At 44.0% G+C, this 27,351-nt stretch overlaps 2 protein-coding genes across 2 annotated transcripts; one reads left to right on the top strand and one right to left on the bottom strand.

The window, feature by feature from the left end:
* Positions 1–1,619: 1,619 nt before the first annotated feature.
* Positions 1,620–26,924, bottom strand: LOC308461807 (UDP-glucuronosyltransferase 2A1-like). Its single transcript, XM_080978972.1, is given in 6 exon segments — positions 1,620–3,169; positions 3,886–4,104; positions 5,534–5,621; positions 7,488–7,528; positions 7,531–7,618; positions 26,640–26,924. Coding segments are annotated over 6 exon segments (780 nt in total). The 5' UTR covers positions 26,643–26,924; the 3' UTR covers positions 1,620–2,828.
* LOC308460536 (UDP-glucuronosyltransferase 2A2-like) lies at positions 15,277–21,132 on the top strand. Its single transcript, XM_080977088.1, has 3 exons — positions 15,277–15,423; positions 16,740–17,655; positions 21,016–21,132. The coding sequence occupies exons 2-3, from the start codon at positions 16,902–16,904 to the stop codon at positions 21,030–21,032; spliced, it is 771 nt and encodes a 256-aa protein (XP_080833214.1). The 5' UTR covers positions 15,277–15,423; positions 16,740–16,901; the 3' UTR covers positions 21,033–21,132.
* Positions 26,925–27,351: the final 427 nt, after the last annotated feature.

The raw sequence follows: 27,351 nt of genomic DNA, 5'->3' as shown, positions 1-27,351 counted from the left end.
TTGGTAATTCTTGGAAATAAAATATCTATTCTTAAGCAAAGAGGATGTGTGGTGATTCTTTGGAAGCGCAGATCTCTTCTCAGTTGGAGCAAGAAGAACACAACAGACTTTTTAAATTTAGGGGTCTTTTACACCTTTTTGGTAAAGGCATGCCAATGGAGAAGGGATGGAGACCTTGAGATGAGCAGTTAGTTTTATCGTGCTTTTGAATTTATCTCAGAATTTCCTTCCTGCTTCTCACCTCAACCGTCTTGCTAATTAAGTGTTTGAATGAAAGCCATCCTGGTGGCCTCTGGCTGAACTGGCTATCCTTTGTCTTTTCTCTGGCAGTTAAATTTCCTTGTGTTGGCTGATGAGGCTGATTTCAGGCTTGTACCAAGGTCAAATAAGGTTCATGATGGAGAATCTCACGTCATATTGAAGTTATGTCAATCTTTCTTACTTATGCTATGATCTACAGCACTTTAAGCAACTTTTGGGGAAAGGAGAAATCTGGTTGTGTCAAAAGTACATATTTTTTTAAAAAATGCCTGGTACAGTTTTAACTCTTTATTTTCCACACAGACAAACAATGTATATAAAATGCTGTTAAGCCTTCCTTTCAAAGCAGTGTAAATGCTTGCCTATATTTTGGGGAAAATTTACCTCAAATAATTAGTGCACGCTCCTTGTGGCTCCATGTGATATACTTGATTTCCGGCTTTAGTTTTGGCAATAAAAGGTAAAGGTAAAGGTACCCCTGACCGTAAGGTCCAGTTGCGGACGACTCTGGGGTTGCGCGCTCATCTCGCTCTGTAGGCCGAGACAGCTGGCGTTTGTCTGCAGACAGCTTCCAGGTCATGTGGCCAGCATGACTAAGCCGCTTCTGGCGAAACCAGAGCAGCACACAGAAATGCCATTTACCTTCCTGCTGGAGTGGTACCTATTTATCTACTTGCACTTTGACGTGCTTTCAAACTGCTAGGTGGGCAGGAGCTGGGACTGAACAACGGGAGCTCACCCCGTCGGAGGGATTTGAACTGCCAACCTTCTGATCAGCAAGCCCTAGGTTCTGTGGTTTAGACCACAGTGCCACCCGCGTCCCCAGTTTTGGCAATAGTAATACACAATTTTTGAGACATGTGTTGAGGGTTTCCACCAATTCCAAATAAGCAGTTACTGAGCCACAATGCTAATTCTGGAGATTACAGAATAAGTTCCATCAAAGCAGGGAAGCCTTTTCAGTTAAAAAATTAAATATGAAAAGAGATTGGATAAGCTATAGAGATTTGTTGAAAGAAGACAATAACATAATCAAAATCAGACCTTATGAAGAACTAAAACTTAGATTGTCAGGATGGATGGAATATCACCAAATTAATGATATATTCCTTAAAGATAAAAAATATATGGATTTAATCATGATAGATCAATACTGGAGACTGGGGTATTACAAGGTCGTACAAAGATGTTGTCTAAAGTACAGTGCTATCTCGGGTTAAGTATTTACTTCGTTCCGGAGGTCCGTTCTTAACCTGTAATTGTTCTTAACCTGAAGCACCACTTTAGCTAATAGGGCCTCCTGCTGCTGCCGCACCGCTGGAGCATGATTTCTGTTCTCAACTTGAAACAAAGTTCTTAACCCGAGGTAATATTTCTGGGTTAGCGGAGTCTGTAACCTGAAGCATATGTAACCTGAAGCATATGTAACCCGAGGTACCACTGTATATGAATTTTTGTTGAAATGGCATACAAAAGATGAAGAAATTAAGGAGGTCATGACTAAGTGGGCAATGGACCTAGGATATAATATCGAGTATGAGAAATTGACAAGACTATGGAATTTAGGAATAAAATTTACCGCATCCATGACGAGAATTTGTTAAAAATGATGTATAGGTGGTACTTAACACCCACCAAACTAGCAAAGATGTACAAAATGAAAAATAAGAACTGTTGGAAATGCACTGTAAAAGAGGGAAATTTTCTCCACATGTGGTGGTTGTGTGACAAGGGTGACACTTTTTGGGATAGTGTGTATAGTGAGTTAAAAAAGATATTTAGGTACACCTTTTATAAAAAACTGGAGGCATTTTTGCTAGGAATGGCTGGAGAGGACATTAAAAAGGAAGATCAGAAATTCTTCCTGTATGCCACAACAGCAGGAAGACTACTCCTTGCACAGAGATGGAAACAACAAGATATTCCAACAATTGAAGAATGGCAACAGAAAGTATTGGAGTATGCAGAAATAGCAAGGCTAACAGGAAGAATCTGATAGCAGGACGATGAGAAATTCCATAAAGAATGGTCTAAATTTATGGTATACTTAGAGAAAACTGTACATAAATAAAGACACTAACAGGACTGAAATAAAACTCATAACGTTTATTGTATACATTTGGGTAGACCACAAGATGTAATGCTGTAATATAATAAGGAATGTATGTCTAAAGTATAATACAAAAAATTATTAAGAAATTATAGACATTTATAGAATGTATATATAGTAATCAAGCTTAAGTAAGAGCAATGTAGAGAAGCTAGAAGAGGGGTGGAGGGAAGTTAATTCGGATAAGATATAGATTGAAAGGAGAATAATATTGTTAAGCTGCATTGTGTTTAAGATATTTGGAAAAAAATAATAAGCAATGCTAAAATGAACCATCATTGATACCTATAACTTTCTCTTAGCTGCTGAATGGAGCATGGCTATGGTTGGCTTCTCAATTCAGCTGAAAGTTGTTGCAAACGATTAAAGCTTTTGGAAGATGATTTCATGATGGGGCTTAAGTCTGAGTATACTGAATAATGCAAGCCACATAACGATGGCCGGGTCCCAGAAGAAGCTACTCTGTTTTGGTTTTCCTGCCACATTTCCGACAACAAAATAAACAGCAGTTGACAGCAATGAATGTGAAGACTGCCATGGAACCGATCAAGAAGGCAATGATGTCCAGGGAGTGATATTGGTACCAGGTCAAGTGATGGGCAGCTGCTCTCAAGTGCTTGGCATCTTTCTGGCGCATAAGAAACTCAATCCAAAAGACAGCCCGGTCCAGTGGCTTTATTGGTTGGTCATGGTGGATCTGTGACAGTCTCATTGCATTTTCCTTATACCTGGAGGATTGGATAAAGAAGGGGAGGGGGGAAGAGAGAAAAGGAAGGAGAAATTGGAATAGGGCCCAAACTCACATTTCCATTGCAGTTTAGCAGGTGTTACAAGTCCTGTTTGTGGTGTCATGGATGTGGAGCTCAGAGCCCAAGGAAGAAGGAAAGGAACTTAAGAGTGTTGAAGGACACCAGTAGAGTCCTCATGAGACAGGGAAAGTGGAATTGACACCCCATGAAATGTCTGGTCCTGAATGGGATGGCTTTAAAAATTTTCTGACGAAATATGGTTCCAATAACAACACTGGGCTGTGCCTGGACTAACTTCACAGATATAAGGGAATTTTCTTTTTTAATAATGGAATACGGATTACTTAAATGTAAGAGAAATATGGAATCCGCAAAGAGATAGAGGGAAGTCTATTAACATAAGAAACTCAATCCACAAGACAGCCCGGTCCAGTGGCTTTATTGGTTGGTCATGCTGGATCTGTGACAGTCTCATTGCATTTTCCTTATATCTGGAGGACTGGGTAGGGAGAAGATAGAGAAATAAGAACAAATTAGTATAGAGCCAGAACTCAAAGGACGGCAGTCTTTAATTAATAATAATAATAATAATAATAATAATAATAATAATTTTATTTATACCCCACCCATCTGGCTGGATTTCCCCAGCCTCTCTGAGTGGCTCCCAACAAAACACTAAAAACAGAATAACACTTCAAACATTAAAAACTTCCCTAAACAGGGCTGCCTTCAGATGTCTTCTTCAGAGGAGAGTTTGCGATTGACTCATGTTGAGAATGACAGCCTTCACAGCATCCACTAAATCTTCTGCATCCATTGTCTTGATGTCCAGACCCACGGCCATCCCCTTTGCCTTCATGTGCTCAATATTGTCAGGCTGGTCAGCAAACATGGGAATCCCCACTGTGGGAACGCCATGGTAAATAGCTTCATAAATCCCATTGATCCCACCATGTGTTATGAAGGCTTTGGTCTTGGGATGTCCTGGAAGGAGAAGATGAGACTCTGTTGACTATGGGATGTGACAAGTAGGTTATTATCATTGATTCTTAGCAACAGTGCCCAGCATAGTCCAACTGTCAGGCAATCTCTGGAGATTGCAGTTCACTATACATAGTAATGTTTCTAGAACTCAACGCTGACTCTGGCCAAGCACACAACAGCTTTGTGAAACAGAGAGAGTTTGCAGTCCTTGGTGTCCTGAATAGTTGAAAACACAAAGTACCAAAAATTTAGCACTGTCTGGGGCCTTGGCTTTCCTTGGGGTGTACCCCAGCTGTTTCCCCTGCCTCTTTGCCCTTTTCCCCAAGGATTCCAAGAAATTGCACCCAAGAGAAGCTGGCCTACTCTAGCAGAAACTGGAGAGGGGGGAAGTATAGGAAACAGCTGTGGTATGAAGAATAATAGTTTGATATAGAACTCTACAAATTGGTGATGGCAGGAGGCCTGGAGAAGGACTAGAAGCAAACAGCAGAGACAGTTTATATCTTATATTGTGCGGTCGGGGGCAGGTCAACCAGCATCCATTCTGGATAATGATCTGCTTCTACTATTGGTCAGGAGAAGCACAACCAAAGAGCTTCTTCCAACAGCTTGCACCAGACAAGGAGTCAGGTCAAACCAGAAAGCCGTAGGTGAGAGAGGAATGTGCAGAAGCCTACAAGATGCATCCTTGACCATTTAGAAAGGAAACGTCGAGATTCTCCCCATCCAAACATTTCCCTGGATCTTTGGAGCTATGGTGTGTTGTCAATGCATAAGCAAACCACAGTTCTTCTCTGTGTTTTGTAAATGTCCTTTTTCAGGCTACAGCGGGGGTCAGCAAGGTTTACCTTCCATGGGTCAGTTCACTCCAGCGGAGATCCCTTCGTGGGCCAGATCACCCGCCTGCCCATGATTTCTGGCACCTGTGTCTGCACAGACACGATTTCCGGCATCTACATCTGCACAGATGCAGTTTCCGGCGCTGCGAAAGTGAGTCGCTGCACTGCGCCGGTTTAGCGCAGCGTGCGGGGACTCACCGAGTGGGTGGCTTGGTTCAGGGGTGGCTCATGGGCCAGTTAAACGACCCCATGGGTCTTAGGTTGCCAACCCCTGGGCTACAGCATGTGTGAGCTCACCATTTCCCAGTTTGCATCTTCCCTTCTTCCCTGCCCAACACACACATTGCCATTTCTGTGATTAATTTTGAAAATGATCCAAGCTCAGCAATAAAACAGGCATAACAGAATACAAGGGGCAGGGTAAAGCTACTGATTAGGAATGGAATAAATGAAGGGAAAGATGCTCATTGCTACCACTATCCAGGGCTGTCAGTGAGTGAGGAAAGTGAGGATGGAGGAGATATTTCCTAGGGATTGGCAGAACGCTGCAATGAAGCCAAAGGTGCAATGAAACATGAAGTCTCTCTTACCCAGAAGATCATTTTGTGGTATCCATTCATAAAGCCTGGTGTTAGCTCCTAAGGTTTCTGTCCTTTTCCCTTTGTGGTGCCAAAGAACCTGGATCGGGGGGGGGGGGGGGAGGAAAAACTGTTATCTGTAGCTCAGATTGCAAAGAAAACTAAACTGGCTCACAGGCCGTCTACTCATTTTGCTTGGCTTTTAAACAGGACCATGTTGATTCTGAAAGCTTCTCCAATAACTGTTGGCCCATCTGTTTTCTAATATGGCTCATCAACACTAGCTGCTTAACCACTTTCTTTAGTGACAGTAAAATGATCGTGCACCATATTTCTGGAGTACATCTGAGCCTATAACATATATTAATATTATGAGTTTGTGGGCGCTAGACATCTGTAAATCCCTGGATCTAGCGTTTGAATTTAATCAAGCCCATTTGTGTGATGTGACCAGGAAGGAAAGCAGCAAGCTGCAGAGAGACAGAGAGAGAGAGAGAGAGAGAGAGAGGGAGGGAGGGGAGGGAGGGGAGGGAGGGGGAGGGAGAGAGATGTTGGATGTCTGTTTGAATCCATAGCTGCAGCTATGGGAGAAAGAAGACCCACTAGGGGTGTTCATGCTGTGAACCCCTCCATCGCAGGCTTTGGTTGTATATATGCATAAATAAACCATATATCCTGAAGACACCACAGTCTCCATTGTGCCTCATTTCCAAAAGGAAACACAGATCCTGGGTAAGCGCATGGAACCCCTAGAACCTCACACCCAGTGTTCGAAAATCCCATTGTTCTAGGCATATTTTGCAACAGGGAATTTCATTAGCGTAAGCAGTTTCTGGACTCTGGGCGCAGTACTATGCCTGAGATTTCAGAAGAAAACTGCAGAGTGGAAGGAAAGGAGGACCTTTTTTCTGCCTGCCCACTTCCAGTTACTCTCTGAAGACTGGAGAAGAGACGCTCTTAATAATATTAGGGGGGTGGGCAGCAGAAGGACTAGACCATGTGAAAAATGAATATAATATTTTAGCTTCAATTCATTCATTTTTAGCTTTGTATTCTTGTTACTAAAAAAAGCGCACCTAGACATTCCGTTGTTGCGCCCATAACCTAGGTTTAAGGTGCTATTTAGCTCCTAGCTTTCAAATCTCAGTTTCTAACACTGCTCACACCGCTCAGAGATTGGGGTGACGGGCAACATTAAGATAGTAGGCAACTAATAGGGCATTTATACTTACGAAGATATACAAGGTGCAAAATTAAATTCGAGCTGCACAATTAAAGTGGATTTGGTACTCTTGAACAACAAACCTGCTTCCCCAAAATTGGACTTTTTTATGGGAAGGAAAGTGGCAGGAAATTGCCCTGGAAAGTTTGGGGTAACCATTTCTTGATGCAACATCCTATAACTTTCCTACAAACATACTGTAGTCCCCCTGCAAACCTTGTGCAAATAAAACAGGATGAACGCTCAGCAAATAGGTCATCTGAAAACAACCCAAAACACTGCTGTTCAGAATTCTCATAATCTACAAAAATAAAAAGTATAGTGAATACTTATCTCCTTTTAAAACTCTCATTTTTGATCTTATTTCTTCCTTTTCTTTATCTTCTTCTTGTTCTTTTCTTTTATATTTTACCTTTCATTTCTTTTCTTTATTGTGAATATTGTTTTGTAGAGGTGTAAATAATTGTAAATATGAGAAGAGGTAAAATCTTTTCTAATTTTCTCTTGGTTACATGTATTTTCCTTTTTTTGGAATATTTGTATTTTTTTCTAATTTGTACTCAATAAATAATTAAATATTTTTTTTAAAAAAAGTGATGATGTTTAAGTACGGGTAGATTTTAAGGAAAACAAATGTGGAAAGTGTTCCCTTATCATGGCAGGGATAAGGAAATGAGGGCAGCATTTTCACAAATCCAGTACTGTTTACAACTGCATTTTTAACCAAATGACATGAACACTGACCTTCTGTGGAAGTTGGCTGAGTGCTGATGCAAGCATGTTATTCTTTCATCTGTTAAGCTTGCAACAAGAGAGCCCAGAGAAAACACCACAATGCCATGCTCCCCTGAACTCTGGACAAATTCTTCCATTTCCTGTCAAGAGATAAAAGCCATCTTTATAAACAATCAAACAAACAACATTTCTCCATGCTTTTAAACCTAATGCATGAGTAAAGGTAAAGGGACCCCTGACCATTAGGTCCAGTCGTGGCTGACTCTGGGGTTGCGGCGCTCATCTCGCTTTATTGGCCGAGGGAGCCGGCGTACAGCCTCTGGGTCATGTGGCCAGCATGACTAAGCCGCTTCTGGCGAACCAGAGCAGCGCACGGAAACGCTGTTTACCTTCCCGCCAGAGCGGTACCTATTTATCTATTTGCACTTTGACGTGCTTTCGAACTGCTAGGTTGGCAGGAGCTGGGATCAAGCTTTGTTGCAGTTCCATAAAGGTGGGTACTGACCCTTCTTTCAATTATTAACTTTTCAGTTTCCCAGTACTGTTGCATGCATTTTGACGATATTCCTTCACTTCTCTGCTGAGCAAGCAGCAAGCACTTTGCCCTGCTATGGCCTGGTTTGGGGGCAGAACCAGGCAGTGCACTTAAGACAACAGCTTTGTTGTGCATGCCGAATCGATCAGATTTGCAACATGCAACTTAGCTCTCTCCTTTGTATGGGGAAATGCAGGGGCACCAGGATAAGCAACCAGAATCCAAATTGCTCGAGTCCAAAGATCCAGTTCGAGTTTAATTTAAATTTAAATTAGGCTTTGTAATTTGGAATTTATGTGATGTGATTTGATTTGATTTGATTGGTCGGTTAATAAAAATTATTATATTTTTTTTAAAAAAGATCCAGTTCGAGTCCAAAGATCTCAGACCTCACCTAGCTCCTGTAAAGAAAATCACTCTCACACAAGCACACATGCACACAAAAATTTGCCGTATTTTTTGCTCTATAAGACTCACTTTTTCCCTTCTAAAAAGTAAGGGGAAATGTGTGTGCGTCTTATGGAGCGAATGCAGGCTGCACAGCTATCCCAGAAGCCAGAACAGGAAGAGGGGTCGCTGTTTTCACTGCGCAGCGATCCCTCTTGCTGTTCTGGCTTCTGAGATTCAGAATTTTTTTTCTCTTGTTTTCCTCCTCCAAAAACTAGGTGCATCTTGTGGTCTGGTGTGTCTTATAGAGCGAAAAATACGGTAACTGTTCTGTTCTAGTTGCCAAGCAGTCACCAATGAGTTTTTGGCTTGGCATCAAGGTGACTGATGCTGAATTTTCAAGGAAATTTAACTAAATAAATGGAAGGATAGAACAATAGAGGTATGATACAAGTCTTTTAAAGGGTTACAGTCATACCTCATGTTACGTTTGCTTCATGTTACGTTTTTTCAGGTTGCGTCCCGTGGCTACCTGGAAGTACCAGAAAGGGTTACTTCCGGGTTTCGCTGCTCGCGCATGCACAGTAGCGCTAAATTGCACTTTGCGCATGCGCACAAACACCAAAGCATGCTGTGCACCTGCGCAGATACGGCGCTTCAGGTTGCAGGCTTTTCATGTTGCAAAAGGGCCTCCAGAACGGATCCCGTTCGCAACCAGAGGTACCGCTGTATATATAAAAAGATTGTAAGCATAAAATGTCTCTAATAAACATTAGGGCGCCAAATACACAAGTTGTTTCTAGAGTTTCTGCCAACCCACTAAAAATCATGTATAAAGATAAAAGATGCATTTTAGCAGTGACAGAGCCCCCACCCAAACTGCAAAAAAGGACAAAAGAATTTTTTGTAACGGAAAGAAAGAACATGAAAAAGGGAAGAGAAAATAATAATGAACAGAGAAAGAGATGGAAGGACGAACGGACAGAAGGAGCACATACCCTCCAAGTGTCTTGGTTTTACCATCTCATACAAGACTACATTTTTTTCTACTGTTCCAGATGTGGAAGATAATTTTGACTATCCACTAGGTGGTGTTATGTGTTTGTGCTCCTCAGAAAAGTAAAAAATATACCCTTCCCCATGCTTGGCAACCTACCAGCCAATAGAAAAGAAAAGGAAAGGAAAGGAAAGAAAAACAATTTATTAGGTATTATGCTTTCTGTAGATATGGGTGGACAAATGCTGCCTTGTCTAATTCACTCAAGGGAAGGAAAATAGGTGAGCTACTATTCAAAGTGCCAGCTTCTACTCCTACTCCACTTAGGGGATCATATTTTTCCACTAACTGAAAACCTCAGGATTGTGCATTTGGACTCCACATCAACCAGTCAATTTAATTCAGTCTATAGCCCTAAATGGGACGTGGGTGGTGCTGTGGGTTAAACCACAGAGCCTAGGACTTGCCGATCAGAAGGTCGGCGGTTCGAATCCCTGCGACGGGGTGAGCTCCCGTTGTTCAGTCTGAGCTCCCGTTGTTCAGTCCCTGCTCCTGCCCACCTAGCAGTTTGAAAGCACCTCAAAGTGCAAGTATATAAATTGGTACCACTCCGGTGGGAAGCTAAACGGCGTTTCCATGTGCTGCTCTGGTTCACCAGAAGTGGCTTAGTCATGCTAGCCACATGACCCAGAAGCTGTACGCCGGCTCCCTTGGCCAGTAAAGCGAGATGAGCGCCACAACCCGAGAGTCAGCCACGACTGGACCTAATGGTCAGGGGTCCCTTTACCCTTTACCTTTAAAACCCTAAATTGCTGATGGTAGCATAGCAAATTCTGCATGAGTTTAACCCTTTCTCCTTAAGTCTGTCAGGCAGCACATACGCCTTCATTCTCACCCACTACACAAAGACACTGCCCCAAATGTTGCATCCTCCAACATAAGACTATGCTTTCTCTTTATCCAGTTTATTCCTTCTAGCGGTGACCTGCTTTCCCCCACCCTTTCCTCTTTGCTGTGCTCTCTTCTCAAGAAGCTCTCTCTGGTGTTAACGGAGAAATCCAAGGGCTCCCTTGGACAAAAAGCAAAGACACCAACCAGGACAATTGGAGCAAAACAGCATCCAGTAGTAGATACTACAGATCTTTAAAAGAATGGTTAGTACAACCTTTAAAAGAGGTCTGTAATGAAATAATGGAGGGGAAAAGGGCACCAGAGTCGTGGAAAGAAGCGTATATCACACTTGTACCGAAAACAGAAACTGAAAAGACACAGCTTAAGAACTACCGCCCCATATCATTACTTAATGTGGATTACAAAATTTTTGCAGACATCTTGGCTAAAAGACTAAAAAGAGTGTTGGTGGAAGAGATACATAAAGACCAAGCAGGCTTTCTCCCGGGTAGACATCTATCTGATAATGTGAGAAACATAATCAATATTTTAGAAAAATTACAAGTGAATATAAATACTAAGGCAGTTTTAATATTTGTGGACGCGGAGAAAGCTTTTGACAACATTTCTTGGAGTTTTATGAAGAAGAACTTACAGGGTATGGGGGTAGGCCAAGGCTTTGAAAACGGTATAAGTGCAATATATTCTGAACAAAAGGCTAAATTAATTGTAAATAATGTGGTGACAGAAGAATTTAAGATAGAAAAAGGGACACGACAAGGTTGCCCAATCTCCCCATTGCTTTTTATATCGGTCCTGGAGGTTTTGCTGAATATGATTAGAAAGGACCAGTTGGTTAAAGGTATACAAGTCGGAGCCAAACAGTACAAATTGAGAGCATTTGCAGATGACTTAGTATTGACGTTACAGGAGCCAGAATCTAGTACCAAAAGGGTTTTAGAACTGATTCAAGAATTTGGTCAGGTTGCAGGATTCAAACTGAATAAGTTGAAAACCAAGGTTTTAGAGAAAAACTTAACACCAATGGAGAAAGAGAGGTTTCAGAACGAGACAGGTTTAACAGTGGTTAAGAAAGTTAAATACCTGGGGATTAACATGACAGCAAAAAATGGGAATTTATTTAAAGACAACTATGAAAAATGCTGGGCTGAAGTGAAAAAAGATTTAGAAATTTGGTCAAATTTGAAGCTTTCACTGCTGGGTCGTATTGCTGCGATAAAAATGAATGTATTGCCTAGAATGTTGTTTTTGTTTCAAACATTGCAAATTGTGGACAAAATGGACTGTTTCAAGAGGTGGCAGAGAGATATTTCTAGATTTGTCTGGCAGGGCAAGAAGCCTAGAATAAAATTTAAGATATTAACTGATGCAAAGGAAAGAGGTGGATTTGCCCTGCCAGATTTTAAACTTTACTATGAATCAGCAGCTTTTTGCTGGTTGAAAGAATGGCTGCTTCTTGAAAACACAGACATTTTGGATCTAGAAGGTTTTAACAATGTATTTGGATGGCATGCATATCTGTGGTATGATAAGGTGAAAGCACATAAAGCATTTAAAAACCATATTGTCAGGAAAGCATTGTTTAATGTTTGGATAAGATACAAGGACTTATTGGAAAACAAAACCCCAAGGTGGCTGTCAGCGATGGAAGCGAAAGCTCAGAAAAAGCTCAATATGGAGGTCAAATGGCCGAAATATTGGGAAATTTTGGAACAAGATGGAGATAGATTGAAATTGCAGAGTTTTGAGAAATTAAAAAACAAAGTGCGAGACTGGCTTCATTATTATCAGATAATGGAGGCATATAATTTGGACAAGAAAATTGGCTTCCAGGTGGAAAAATCAAAATTAGAAACAGAATTTTAGAACCCAAAACTAAGATTTTGTCAAAGATGTATAACTTGCTGTTGAAATGGAATACTCAGGATGAAACGGTGAAATCTGCTATGATTAAATGGGCACAAGATGTTGGACATAACATAATGATGGCTGACTGGGAACAGTTATGGACCACAGGTATGAAGTTTACGGCATGCAATGCCTTAAGAGAGAATATTATGAAAATGATATACAGGTGGTACATGACCCCAGTCAAGCTTGCAAAAATCTACCATTTGCCCGATAACAAATGTTGGAAATGTAAAGAAACTGAAGGTACATTCTTTCACCACTGGTGGACGTGGCCAAGGATTAAGGCTTTCTGGGAGATGATATATAATGAATTGAAAAAGGTATTTAAATATACCTTCTTGAAGAAACCAGAGGCCTTTCTCCTGGGCATAGTCGGCCAACTGGTGTTAAAGAAGGATAGAACTTTCTTTATGTATGCCACAACAGCAGCAAGAATACTTATTGCAAAGTATTGGAAGACACAAGACCTACCCACTCTGGAAGAATGGCAGATGAAGGTGATGGACTACATGGAATTGGCAGAAATGACTGGCAGAATCCGAGACCAGGGAGAAGAGCCGGTGGAAGAAGATTGGAAGAAATTTAAAGACTATTTACAGAAATATTGCAAAATTAATGAATGTTAGAATGATGTTGGAATGAAGCTAGGTGGTTTAAGCAGTAATGCCATAAAGGTGTATGTAAAAAAGCATTGATAACAGATGAAAATTTAAAGTTATAGTATATTAAGTTAAAGGATCATGAGAAAACAAAGAGGGAAAGAAATTGCTGACTTAACTAATTGAACTGGAATACAAAAAAGGGAGGTATGAGGAGGTCAGGGAAACAAGGATATGAATGTAAGCTATGGAAAGATTGATCCATTTTTCTTTTTTTCTTTTTAAGTGTCTTTTATTCTTTTATTCTGTATTTTGTATTTTGTATTTTTCTTGTATTTTTACTTCTTGTTTTTGTGTAATTCTTTTTTTTCCTGAAATTTTAATAAATATCATTTAAAAAAAACAAAAAACAGCATCCAGTAGGCTTGGTCTTTATTGAGACTGTCGCGACAGGACTCCAACTCACTACAGGATGAAGCAAGATGGAAGCCCTGAACAAAAGAAGACCTCAACTTTTATCAGCTACTATTCCCCCTTGCGACACCCCTAAGACTACATCATTGACACATCACAAAGAGGAGGGGTTCAGGGAGGGGTTGTGGTGGTAACCTGAGTGTCTTGTCACCTGTCCGGTTCCTCCTTTCCCCCTCCCCATGATTACATTCCTGAGGACAAAGAGGAGTTCACTGTTTCCTGCCCCCAGAGGGAAGGGCTGGTCACTGTCCTTTGTTTCAGTCCTTACTGAATCCACTTCCATATGCATGTCCTTTGTGAGTGTAATGATCTTCTGTCTAGGACCATCAAGGTTGGCATTCCAACTGGGTAGGGCTCGATGAGGACGTATTGGTACGCTTGGGGAATTATGGCTGTCTTGTGTCAAGTCTCCCTCCTTTGATAGTCCTTCCTTCATGGTGTAAAATAAAAGTGGAACGGTACAGATCTGATGTACGGCTGATTTTCTATGAATTTATAACAGAAGTGTCACGTGTGTCGTGTGTGAGAATGTGTGTGTCGTGTTTGTACAAACTGAATGATTGGGGAGGGGGTTCCTGCAACACTGGCATATCCAAAATCTCACGCTGCTACAACACAGCAACTCAGTAAACTCTCCCCTCTCCATGTCCAGTCCATCCACCACACTCCCCATTCAACCCACTAACTCTATTGAGGTGCCAGTTCCCAAATGTGCTGAGGAGTCTCAGCATTAAAAGAGCCCCAACACTGGTGCCAGGGTACATGTGAGAAATTTAGGCTGGGCGCTTAGTAAATCTGGGTTGGATTTTAACAGACCGAGAGGAATAAAGTGGGACCTGTTGGTTTTCCAGTTTGAACTTGGGCAATTAAATCAGTAATTTCATCAGCAGGTACTGGTTACCACTCTGGGGTGTTAATAGATCAATTGAGTGTTAATAAGTGAAAAACATGGCTGGCACCACTCAGGTATTTATCCCTAAGATTCCTATTCGTACCAAGGCGTGGTGATCTCAGTTCTGATGGGGTGAAAAGTGAAGAGGTAAGGCTCCCATTCCCAAGCACTGCTTTCACCAAAAAACAAACAAAAACAAACCAGCCAGTAATTTTTTAAAAGACATTTCACCAATCAGCAGTCTGATTGGTCCACAGGAGCCACCCAATCCAGCTCCAGGTGGAAGGGAATCTGCAATCTGATTGGCGGATCTCATGGGCTTTTTACCAACTGCAGGCCGCTGGATCCACCCCCAAGAAAATCCAGTTGCAAGAAAGTTGGAACAGGTGTGTTATGTACTGAGTTGAATAGGATCCAAAAGTCAGCAGTCTGATTGGTCCTAGAACAATAGGGTCCAGAATGCAGCAGTCTGATTGGTCCACAGGAGCCACCCAATCCAGCTCCAGGTGGAAGGGAATCCGCAACCTGATTGGCCTACAGGTGAATCCTGGAATTAGCCAATCATGTGGGGCCCATTGTGTAAATAATGTATATAAAGCAGACATTCTGGGGGAACTTCTATTCCTCCTCACCACTATGAGCTGAACAAAGAGCATGAAATCCACTCTTGACTCCGAGTATATTTCAAGGTGATATGGGAAGTTGTTCAGGTTTTTGTCATCCATGCACTTCAGATTGCCAAGATGCTTTCAGTCATTGCAGCTGCCACACCATTCCCAAAATAAACCCGTCCAATGCTCTACTCAAGAACATCTCACACACTGTGTTGTGGTGAAGATATAAGTTTGATCAGGACTTCTTAACTGAGAAAGCTCCTGTCTATTAAACCAGTTTGTATTCAGTGCAATACGTCCTTTATCATTCAGGGTACTGCAGGAGTTACTTCTGGACCTTCCTATGTGAAAAGTTTTGACTACCTGCTTTCAGTTCTGGGCATCAAAGACCTGTTGGATTAACCTTTGTTCATCTGGTAAGGTTTATGTGAAATCAAATAGCTTTGCTACCACCCTCTCCATCAGTTCCTACATTATTCCCCTGAACATGCCAGGGGGATGTCCTGTCCGATTCTCACATTCCTCTCTTTCCATTTAATACCTCTATTCAAAACAAATCTTATTTAAGCTTCTTTTCCTTTACTCCATGCAGAAGACTGCTGAATCTGGAAAGGAGAAGACCAGGTAGGTGTCAATGGGACAACATTGATCTGATTTATCATTATTATCATCATGACGACAATTTATTACTTAGGCACTCAGAATATTTTTTTAAAATAATAATAACTATGAAACACCAGACATTAAAAGCTCCCCATGAGGTCCTAACAGATGCTGTAAGACATGCTTGCTTTATTTCCTGTCGTATTGATAATAACTCCTATTTAGCCCGTTTCCTAATCTTGCATGGGCACCATGAAAGATTGGGTTATCATCTTCTTAGCAGAATAATGCCTGCAAATTCAACCCAGCATTTCTCATGCACATGATTACGTTCACCTGGCAACATACATCAGTATCTTGGCTACATAAAAACAGCTCCTGAAACTGGAACAGTCGCGACAGCCCACAAGCCTCTGCACCTGTGAGTTTGGGAGGGAAAGAGGTAACTATGGATGCTGATCGATGCAAACCGCTGAAGGTGGTCTGAGAGTTGCTACCAGTGTAGAATGTTGTGGCTCACTTCTTGATGGGGACACGTTGTCAGAAGGATTTCCAGCTCAGCTCAGCTCAGTTTCTGATTAGCATCAGAGCCCATTTCAAAGTGCTGGGACATGAAAGTGCATACATGAAAGGCTGAAGCCTTGGGGGGCCTTTTTTCCCATCTGTGCTTCCCCCTTCCCTGAGATCCACAGGGAAAAGCTTTCTTGTATGTCCCATGATGCTGAAAATGTGAGGACGCAGTTACTGTGGTAACACCTGTGACTGCATTAGTTTGTTCATATTATAAAGCAAAATAGCCGCTGCTCTTCATCTCCTTCCTTAGATTTTTATCTGGTTACATTTTTGTTTCAACTGCCAATTTGTGTTTACGGGTTTTTGGTTGTTTAATGGTGGATTGAATAGCTGTTTGCTCAGGGGCCTGAAATCACTCTCCCCCTCCACTAAAAATTGCCAAAATTTAAATGTTGGTGGTTTCTGGGCCACCCATATACAGTCATACCTCGGGTTGAATATGCTTCATGTTGAGTACATTCAAGTTGCGCTCTGTGGCAACCCGGAAGTAATGTAGCATGTTACTTCCAGGCTTCGCCGCTCACGCACGCGCAGATGCTCAAAATGACATCATGTGCATGCGCAGAAGTGGTGAAAAGCGACGTGTGTGTGTGCAGATGTGCCGTCGCTAGTTACGTTTGCTTCTAGATGCAAACGGGGCTCCGGAACGGATCCCGTTCGCATCCCGAGGTACCACTGTATATATTAAGATGGGTGAAATATGCATTGGTTTTAGTTGTGCAGAATAGGTGAAAAAATGACCCTTCTGCCTTTTTTCATTTTAGCGTCTTCTTCAACAACAGCAGCATTCCTGTTAGAGACTTTATAAACGTTAAACACCTTTGGTCAAAAGTGAAGGAGAGTATGAGACAGAAGGTTTCTCCAGAGAAGTGAAATAGTGAATAACGCTCCACTGTTGGGGAATTATTGAAGAAGACAACGTGGCTATGCAAAAAAAGCACATCATGACCTCCATCTCAGCAAGAGCAGTTGTAACCCATCTGGTAATACTTCAGGTCACCCTAGTAGGAAACGTCTTCTGTGGGAATGTGCTTATTTGGCCAACAGAAGCCAGCCATTGGCTCAACGTTAAGGTCATCATTCAAGAACTGCTGCACAGAGGTCACAATGTCAGCATCCTAGTTCCTACAGGTGCCATCTCCATCAAACCCAGCGATGATGTATCAGGCGCCACATTTGAGGTTTACCCTGTGCCCTTTGTAACGAGCGACTTCGAAGCCCTTATCAGGGACATCATAATGTTGTGGTTCAACCATATGCCCACCACGCTGACCTTCCACAGGTTCTACCAAGAGCTGGGGAAACTGATGAAGAAAGCAGTCGTGCTCAACAGGCAAATGTGCGAAGGGGTGTTGGCCAACCAGGAACTGATGGCCCGGCTGACAAAGAGCCGATACGACGTACTTCTTGTGGACCCTGTGACAATCTGTGGTGACCTGATTGCTGTGAAATTGGACGTCCCATTTGTATACACCCTGCGCTTCACTCCGGCCTCAACGGTGGAGAGACACTGTGGGAAAATACCCTCCCCTCCTTCGTACGCTCCTGCTACTCTGTCTGAGCTCACGGACAGATTGTCGTTTGGGGAAAGGGTGAAAAATTTGATATCTTACCACCTGCAGGATTATGTTTTCCAGACCTACTGGGGAGAATGGGACTCTTATTACAGTCAGGTTTTAGGTAAGCCTGTTTTTGTTTCTCCTCCTCCTCCTCCTCCTCAAAGCACTATTATTTGGTAGAGCAGCTGCTCCGAAAATGCAGAGGGTTTTTGGAGCAGTCCTTGGCATAGCCAATAGAAAGGGGGACCCAGGTTGCAGGACTGGAAAGGCCTCATCCTGAGGCTTCGTGGAGCCACTATCAGTTGGAGGTAGATGCTACCAAGCCAGGTAGTCTGGCCACCTGTAATGGAAGGAGTAGCAGATCTCGCCTACTTTGCTCTTTTATTGCTTCACTGAGTTGCTCTGCCTTCTGTTCTACTTCTGTTCCTCCTTAATACCTTAGGAGGGATTCCAGATATTGCAACACCTCAAACAGGGCTTGTTCCCCACAGCAGTGCAGCATTGGAGTCAAAGGGATCTCTCCCAGCCAGCCTTCAGACAGAGGCGTAGGAAGGTCAGGTGGTACTCGGTGTGGATAATTTACTGTTGTCCCCCCATTGATTTATTATTATTATCATTTGCCTGCAAAAATGGTTTTACGTTATTTCATATTTTCTTACAAAGGAATGTGGATTCTGGGCCTCTGACAACAAGTAGGCGACTGTGAACAGATACTTAAATCTACAGGATGGATTGTGTTTTGGCTTGTGTTATTTTATTTGTTGTTTATTTCTTTAATAAAATTTATTTTAAAAAACCTGCAAAGTGGTTTACCAAAACAAAATAAACCTATCAGTTAATATCTTGACCCTGCTCCACTGAACTGAAATTTCAGCCTTCAAGACATAGGAAAACAGCCAAGTAAACATATATAGCTATATAATCCCTAGTGTAGTAAGATAAGACCTTTGGAGCAGACATTTTCAAAAAAGTTTGTTATGAACCACCCTAGTAGGGCAGTAATTGTTCCTTGATAATTTGTCAACCCCCCTCCATGATGGCACTGGGGCGACCCGCCCCCCTTCCTACGCCCCTGCCTTCAGAGAGCCTTCCCAAGATGGAGCCCAGTCTTTGATCTTTCCCCTTCTTCTTCTTTTTCCCAGCACACCTCGCTAAAGCCACCCTTTTCCTGTCACCCCACACCCTGACTACCTTCCAAATCCCTTGTCTCTATACAGTATATATCTTTTCAAATTCCGCAGCAACCCTCACTCCACCTAAGGTAAAGGTAAAGGGACCCCTGACCATTAGGTCCAGTCGTGTCCGACTCTGGGGTTGCGGCGCTCATCTTGCTTTACTGGCCGAGGGAGCTGGCGTACAGCTTCTGGGTCATGTGGCCAGCATGACTAAGCCGCTTCTGGCGAACCAGAGCAGTGCATGGAAACTCCGTTTACCTTCCCGCCGGAGTGGTACCTATTTATCTACTTGCACTCTGACGTGCTTTCGAACTGCTAGGTTGGCAGGAGCAGGGACCGAGCAACGGGAGCTCACCCTGTTGCGGGGATTCGAACCACCTACCTTCTGATCGGCAAGTCCTAGGCTCTGTGGTTTAACCCACAGCGCCACCTGCATCCCCTTCACTCCACCTACCTGATCATAAACCCCCTTGAATCCAGCAGAGCTTACTTCTGAGCAGACATGTTTAAGATTGCACTGTTGCTTTGCTTTCAAGGGGCTCAAAGAGCCCGAAGTGTGAAGAGTAGCTCTAGCATGCAGAGTGGGGTGGATCTGTGGAGTCCAAAAGTTGCTGGTTTGCAAGTCGCATCAGCCCTTACCTAGCCAGCATGCCCAGTGGTCAGTGATGATAGGAGTTGCAAGTCAGCAACTTCTGGAAGACCACCCTTCCCTCACCCCAACCCTAGAAGCTGCAGATTCCTCATAGCTCTGCTGGAGTTCCCTACTTCCCTTGACGTCCTTTCTGATATCTTAGGTGGTGCCAGGAGTTGTTGCCAGCAGCTAATCAAGAAGATGTGCAGATTATTATTATTAATAATAATAATTTTTATTTATACCCCACCCTCCCCAGCCAAGGCCAGGCTCAGGGCACCTAACAAGCAATAATAAAAACAAGTTGAATGAATACAACTTAAAAACAAGATTAAAATACAACATTAAAATATTGAAACCTCGTCGCAGGAGGAGAAAGGAAAAGAAAAAGGAAAGAGGGGGAGGGAATCAAATTGGCTCCAAGCCAAAGGCCAGGAGGAACAACTCTGTCTTACAGGCCCTGCGGAAAGAAATCAGATACCGCAGGGCCCTGGTCCCATGAGACAGAGCGTTCCACCAGGCCGGAGCCAGTGTCGAAAAGGCCCTGGCTCTGGTTGAGGCTAATCTAACTTTCTATTAAAACTAGAAATCACACACACATGTTTCAGGGCCTTTTCTCCTTGATCATAAAGGTTAGGAAAGAAGGGGGAGGGAGTTAGGACACTAAACATAACCATGATGGCATGCTCACATGATGATTCCTCAGAGTCACTTTTTGGGGGACACCCCATAGGCCAGTTTAAGAGGATATATGTCCCTCCTGTCTTAACTCAGTTAAGTCTTAACTTAACTTTTTTTTGTATTTTGTGGGGTGGGCGTTTGTAGATTATTATTTCCACCTCCCCAACAATGTGAGGGTAGATGCACATGTTCTGGTTCTTATACAAAACCAACAGACTGGAGTGGCATTTATTTCCTAGCCAAGGCTACTCAGTTTGCTTCATGTGTGAATGAAGATTTGGAACCGAGACGAGGTCAACACTTTATCCATTCAGCATCTGTCAGGGAAATTCTTTTGCCAGATCTCAACACCTTGGCTTCATTTCTTCTTTGCAAATCTGCAACAATAGAGGGAGGACTAAATGAAAATGCCCCTAAACTGTATGTTCTATTATGTTCTGAAAACACTTCATATGGCAGACTTGCCTAACAGCTTTTTTTTTTAAAAAAAAGGGAATAAAAGACAGTATGAGCCATCTCGATATCTCAGCAGGTACAAAGATTTCTTTGTGCTTGGAGATTTGCTTACATCACAACCCCCTTGACCCCCATGCTTTCTGGTAATTAGGTTATTTTTACAAATAGCCGAAGCTCAGGTTCCGTAAGCAAAATACACACACAGGAATTTGACACTGCAGTTCACATGCAGGCTTTGTTTCAAATGGTCTGGTGTTTACTTGATCTGCTTTGCAGTGGGGACAACGGTTTATATAACCGTTCCTGATGGCTTGTGAACAGGGCTCCAAAAAGTTGGGTGTGTGTATCTTGGGCTCCATCCTGCACTTTGCAGGGTCTCTTCAACTCCCATTGGCTCCTGTGCAAATCTGAGGATTGTTATCTTATCAGCAGAACTAATTCCTGTTGCAGTTGGCATAATACGTTGTATGGCCCCTTGACCGCACATTCCCTGAGCTTCTTATCACTATTCTGCTGCAGTCAGCTATTTATTTTCCAGTTCTAACAACACAGTGATGGAATGAGAAAAGAGATGATACAATTATCCCGCTGCTGTGATCAGTGGTGCAGCAGGGGCCAGACCCAACCCACAGAGCTGTCTCCCACGAACAGCGGATGTTGAGATAGCATGGACATGCCAGGACCTCTCCTAAGCTGACCATTGTGATAGGAATGCGCAATTTTTGTTTACAACACCATGGTTGCTCAGACGTGGATATGGGGCTGGGTACGGAGCCTCAGGAGCGCTGCAGGGGGCGCTACAACTATGACGTAAAATTGTGTATCATTGTGTATCATTTCCCAAAAGCCTGTTGCTTTTTTACAAGTCTACCACGTATGAAAAAAATAACCCTTTGTACTGTTTGCATTTCCAACATTTACTTGATACAGTCTTGTACATCTCAGCCAGTTTATTAGGTGTTAAATACCATCTGTATATCATTTCCAAATAGTTTTCCTTTAATGTGTAACAGGCAGTAAATTTCATATCTGCTTGCCACAACTTTCCCCTTGCCGCCATGTCAATATTATGTCCTAAATATTGCGGTTTCTCCACTCCTGAGTTACAGGCAAACAATTTCATATGCTTTGAGCTCTAGGTGTGAATATTATGGGCCATATGGAGAGTTCAGCTGAAGCCATTGGATGACTCATTCAGAGTTATTCCTGGAGAAATAAACAAACTTGTCCACTGAGCAGAGAACCTGTTTTGTTACTTGCTGTAGGAGGAGTCCGGATTTCGAAAGAACTATGCTATGTTATCCCCAGCAGGATTTTCCTGCGGCAGAGAACCTTTCTTGGAAAGTCTCTGTGCCAAAGAATGGCAAAGTTTAAGCAGGGTGGAGAGCAGTGAAATTCAGGAGTACTCTGAACAAGCCCAGCCTGTCACAGTAACCTTTGATCACCCTGAATCTAGTGGAGGAAAGCCAGGACACAATGGCAGCAAAATGGCTGCTGGTGTTTTCCGTGGTTTGGGTGTTCTTTTGGGGCTCAGCCTCAGGTGGGAATGTCCTCATCTGGCCGGCAGACGACAGCCACTGGATCAATTTGAAATTCATCATGAATGAGCTCACAGCCAGAGGCCACCGAGTGACTGTGCTCCTGCCTTCATTCTTCCGGATAATTGACCCCAGTGAACCTTCCCCTTTCCCGATAGAAGTGATATCTGCTCCGTTTTCAAAGGCAGAGATGGAAGGTCTCCTGCAGGACTACATACATCTGTGCACTTATGGGATCCGAGAACTTTCTTCCTGGGAATTTTTCAGCAAGTTGAATGCCTTAGTAACACACGTGATGGGTCGATACAAAACTGTCTGTCATATAGCTGTGACAAATGAGAAACTGCTGGAGAAGATGGAATCAGCTGGTTTCGACGTTCTGCTTGCAGATCCACTCATTCCTTGCGCAGAACTGTTGGCTCAGAAGCTCCGGATACCATTTATATACACCTATCGGTTCTCTTTTGGAAACACAGTGGAGCGTCTATGTGGATGTATGCCAGCTCCTCCATCCTATGTGCCTGCTAGCACAGGGGAACTAACAGACAGGATGTCCTTCACAGAGCGGGTCCGAAACATGCTCTTTTACCTCTTCCAAGATTTCTTATTCCAGCACGTTCAATATAAAGGCTGGGATGAGTTCTATAGTGATGTTCTAGGTAAGAGCTCGCTCCTCATTCGGGTCATTGTATTTTTGACATCAACATCAAAAAGTGTTGTTTCACATACACATTTCTGTGCTGTGGTTTTCCTCTTTTTTGCCTGGTCCATCACCCAGTCCAGCTCCAGTATTGAGGTGGGAGATGGCAGGGAAAGCAGAATTTAGGCAACTGAGCATGGGGTATGAAGCTCATGCAAGAGAAAGAGGTGTTTCAGCTCCCCTTACCTGTACATCTCTTTCTGATGCTACGATTGAACTCTGCCTCCCCACTTTGTAGAAGAACAGTGCAGAAATGTAAGTAGTAATTTTCTGCTAATTTGTGGATATATCACACTAAAATGCAAGCAGAGATGCACATTGTTACCATATTTCATATAACGTCTGCTTATATTTCCTGTATCCGTTGCCCACGTTTTGGGCTACAATTGAAAAACAAGTATTTTATGCCTTGCTTGAGCCAAAAACTACATGATGAAATTCTGAGAGGTGTGATATCTGACTCTAGCTGTTCTGTTCCATTCTGTGCAGTGGTTTGTGAAAGTGTGAATTGGTTTGGTCCACATGGACCAAATGAGACTGTCAAGCAGCCCCACCTGCTTGTGTCACCCCCTACGGCGATCCTGCCTAGCTCATAGCTGTCAACCTTCCCTTTTTTTGTGGGAAATTCCCTTATTCCAGTGCCATTTCCCACTGCTTCCTGCTGCTATCCCGGATTGTTAGATATCCCATAGACTGTCCCCGGGACAGGTGAGGCTGCTGATTCCTTATTTTTGAGGCTGCTGATCCCTTATTTTCAAATCTGAAAGTTGACAGCTATGGCCTAGCTGCTGGCTGGATCCACAAAGCACTCTGATGGGGTGAGGGGGAATGGTAGACTGGTGAAGTTGGGACCATATTCAGTGGTCTCATGAGGCACAGGAGGTGGAGCGTATAGAACGCAGGAGGTGGTGCTGCGGACAGGAGGAGGAAAGACACCTAGCCTGAGTTGGAAGGTGCTAGGCTCAGGACAAGGTAGAAAGAGGCGTGCTCTTATGAGCCAGCCAGGATTTTCCTGTACTTGACAGCCCAGCAGTGAGCAACCTCCCACTGCCTGAGGACCTGCTCATCTTTACAGGTCCAGGGGGGCAGCTTGCCACTGCTGCTTCCTTCTCTCGCAGAGGCATCACCCCAGGTGAGGGAGGCTTAGGTTCTCTGAGAGCAGGAGTGAATCCTTACCCTTGACATTTCTTCACCCAAGACTACCCCTAGCCCTAGCTCTTAAGGAGGTTAGCCCTGAGTGCTCTCTGGAAGGACAGATCCTGAAGCTGAGACTCCAATACTTTGACCACCTCCTGAGAAGAGAAGACTCCCTGGAAAAGATCCTGATGTTGGGGAAGATTGAGGGCACAAGGAGAAGGGGACGACAGAGGACGAGGTGGTTGGACAGTGTTCTCAAAGCTAGCAGCATGAGTTTGACCAAACTGCGGGAGGCAGTGGAAGACAGGAGTGCCTGGCGTGCTCTGGTCCATGGGGTCACGAAGAGTTGGACATGGCTAAATGACTAAACAACAACAACAACCCCTAGCCCTATTGATGTAACTAACTGGAGACAATACAAGAGTTGCCTTGTGAAACCGACTACCCACATAATCTTGTTCCTTGCACAGCATCCCTTAGCAGTTGACACTGATTCATTTAACCACTAGCACCACAGAGAATGCATCCTCATCTGCTGCACGAAACTGCAGGAGATGTCATCTTGGCCAATAGCCATCTTTACTCTGTCTTGGCATGCATCTCCCCACCTGTGTATGCTAGAAACACTCTCTATGTGTCTAATTGTAGGCTTTAGAGGTCATCAGAGCCACTGGGAATGGCCCTAGCACCTCAGCAGCAAAGGATATTGGGTTGCCAGAGATTTTTAGACCTAGCCCAACTCAGAGTAGACCTATTGAGCTTAATGGACATGACGGACTACCTTAGATTCTTTAATATCAGTGAGTCTGCTCTGGCAGGACTTTGTTAAATATCAACTATTTTCTTTGAAAACGGCAGGTACCTTTGCATTTGAGGCTGATGTTTATGGTAGGTGTGGACTTTGGTCTTTCAAATTTCAGCGGCGGCCTGCGAGAGGCCAAAATCCATCACAACCTCCAACCTTCCATCTGCATGTGCACTACGCCATAGCTGCAAAGCCCTGCGATGCCCCCTGTGGCATGGTGACCAGTGCTGGGAAACTGGTCACGCTGCCCTCAATCTCCCACTGTTCACAGTTGACCAGAAGAAACTATGGTCCCACAAGCAAAAAAAGTTTCTCCAATCCTGTGCTTATAGGAAAACCATTTCATTTGCTTCAAGTTTTGTGTGAGAATATTATGGACCACATAGAGAGGTTAAGGTAAAGGACCCCTGACCATTAGGTTCAGTCGTGGCCAACTCTGGGGTTGCGGTGCTCATCTCGCTTTACTGGCCGAGGGAGCCAGCGTACAGCTTCCAGGTCATGTGGCCAGCATGACTAAGCCACTTCTGGTGAACCAGAGCAGCGCACGGAAACGCTGCTTACCTTCCCGCCGGAGTGGTACCTATTTATCTACTTGCACTTTGACGTGCTTTTGAACTGCTAGGTTGGCAGGAGCAGGGACCGAGCAACAGGAGCTCACCCTGTCACGGGGATTCGAACCGCCAACCTTCTGATCAGCAAGTCCTAGGCTCTGTGGTTTAACCCACAGCGCCACCCGCGTCCCCATAGAGAGGTTACCTGAGAGTAATTCCTAGTAAGACAAACCAAAGTGTATATTGAACAGAGAGGCTGTTTCGTAACTAGGCGGAGTAACAATCATAAACCCACGTTTCGACAGGATCATGCTGTGTAACAGGATTGTGCTGTAGCAGAAAACCACCTTTGCTTTGACGAACTCTGTGCCAAAGTACGGCAAAGGTGAAACAGGGAGGAGAGGCACTGCATAAGCCCAAGCCTGTCACAACCACCTTGGAGCTCTCTGAATCAAGCGTGGGAAAGCCAGGACGCAATGGCTGCAAAATGGCTGCTGGTGTTTTCCGTGGTTTGGGTGTTCTTTTGGGGCTCAGCCTCCAGTGGGAATGTCCTCATCTGGCCGGCAGACGACAGCCACTGGATCAATATGGAATTCATCACGAATGAGCTCACAGCCAGAGGCCACCGAGTGACTGTGCTCCTGCCTTCATTCTTCCGGATAATTGACCCCAGTGAACCTTCTCCTTTCCAGATAGAAGTGATATCCGCTCCATTCTCAAGGGCAGAGATGGAAGATCTGCTGCAGAACTTAGTATATTTTATGACGTATGATGTTCATGAACTATCTTACTGGGAGTTTTTCAACAAGTTGTCTGACATCATAACTGTGACAATGCATCGGCAGAAAACTTTCTGTCAGATGGCTGTGACGAATGAGAAACTGCTGGAGAAGATGGAATCAGCTGGATTCGATGTTCTCCTTGCAGACCCACTCTATCCTTGTGCAGAACTGTTGGCTCAGAAACTTCGGATTCCATTTATATACACCTATCGATTCTCTGTGGCAAACACAGTGGAGCGTCTTTGTGGAGGATTGCCAGCCCCTGCATCCTATGTGCCTGCAAGCATGAAGGCGCTAACAGATAGGATGTCCTTCATGGAGCGACTCCAAAACATGCTCTTCTACCTCTCAAATGATATCCTCTACCATCAAGTTCTCTATAAAGACTGGCATCAGTTCTATAGCGATGTTCTAGGTAAGATCCTGCTCCGAGTTTTGGTTACTGTATTTTTGACATCCGCACCTGTAAATTCTGATGCATGGAGACATGTCTGTTGTATTGCTTTGCTCTCTATTTTGCCTGGTCCTTCACCCAGTCTAGCTCCAGTACTGGAGTGGAAGGGGGAGATCGAATGGGGATGGAATGGGGAACAACATGATGGTGTTAGGCTTGCCTTCCTGGGCAGGTAAAGGTAAAGGGACCCCTGACCATTAGGTCCAGTCGTGACCGACTCTTGGGTTGCGGCACTCATCTTGCTTTATTGGCCGAGGGAGCCGGTGTACAGCTTCCGCGTCATGTGGCCAGCATGACTAAGCCGCTTCTGGCGAACCAGAGCAGAACACGGAAACGCCGTTCACCTTCCCGCCGGAGTGGTACCTATTTATCTACTTGCACTTTGATGTGCTTTTGAACTGCTAGGTTGGCAGGAGCAGGGACCGAGCAACGGGAGCTCACCCCGTCATGGGGATTCGAACAGCCAACCTTCTGATTGTCAAGTCCTAGGCTCTGTGGTTTAACCCACAGCGCTACTTTCTGGGCAGAGCATTCCACAATTACCGCTCCCCACATTAAAGGGGGGCGCCGTTTGCGTGGTCGCGCGCAGCCCCCTGGACCCTATGTGGCACCATTGGCACAGGCTTGGCTTCGCCTCCCCCCAGGTGGGATACCTGAAGGTCTCCGCCTAACTCAGCCAGTTGCCCAATCCCGCCCAATCCCGCCTCCCCCCAGGTGGGATACCTGAAGGTCTCCGCCTAACTCAGCCAGTTGCCCAATCCCGCCTGGGGAGGCGTTGCCAAGGTGATCGAGCCAGGTAGGGGGAGGGACTACCTGCCCACACAATAGGGGGAGGACCTTACCTGGGAATCGTCAGTTGGCTCCAGAGCTTCTCCCACCCTACCCACCCTCAGTTAAGACTTCTTTT

This window comes from Podarcis pityusensis (genome assembly GCF_964106645.2).
Source record: "Podarcis pityusensis genome assembly, chromosome: 13".
NCBI classification, from domain to species: Eukaryota; Metazoa; Chordata; class Lepidosauria; order Squamata; family Lacertidae; genus Podarcis; species Podarcis pityusensis.
Note: the sequence above shows the minus strand (reverse complement) of the source record. Positions and strands in the feature narration are given on the sequence as shown.

Excerpts from the sequence above, each read along its gene's own strand:
- LOC308460536 (XM_080977088.1), top strand. The coding sequence starts at position 16,902 with ATGCAAAAAAAGCACATCATGACCTCCATCTCAGCAAGAGCAGTTGTA.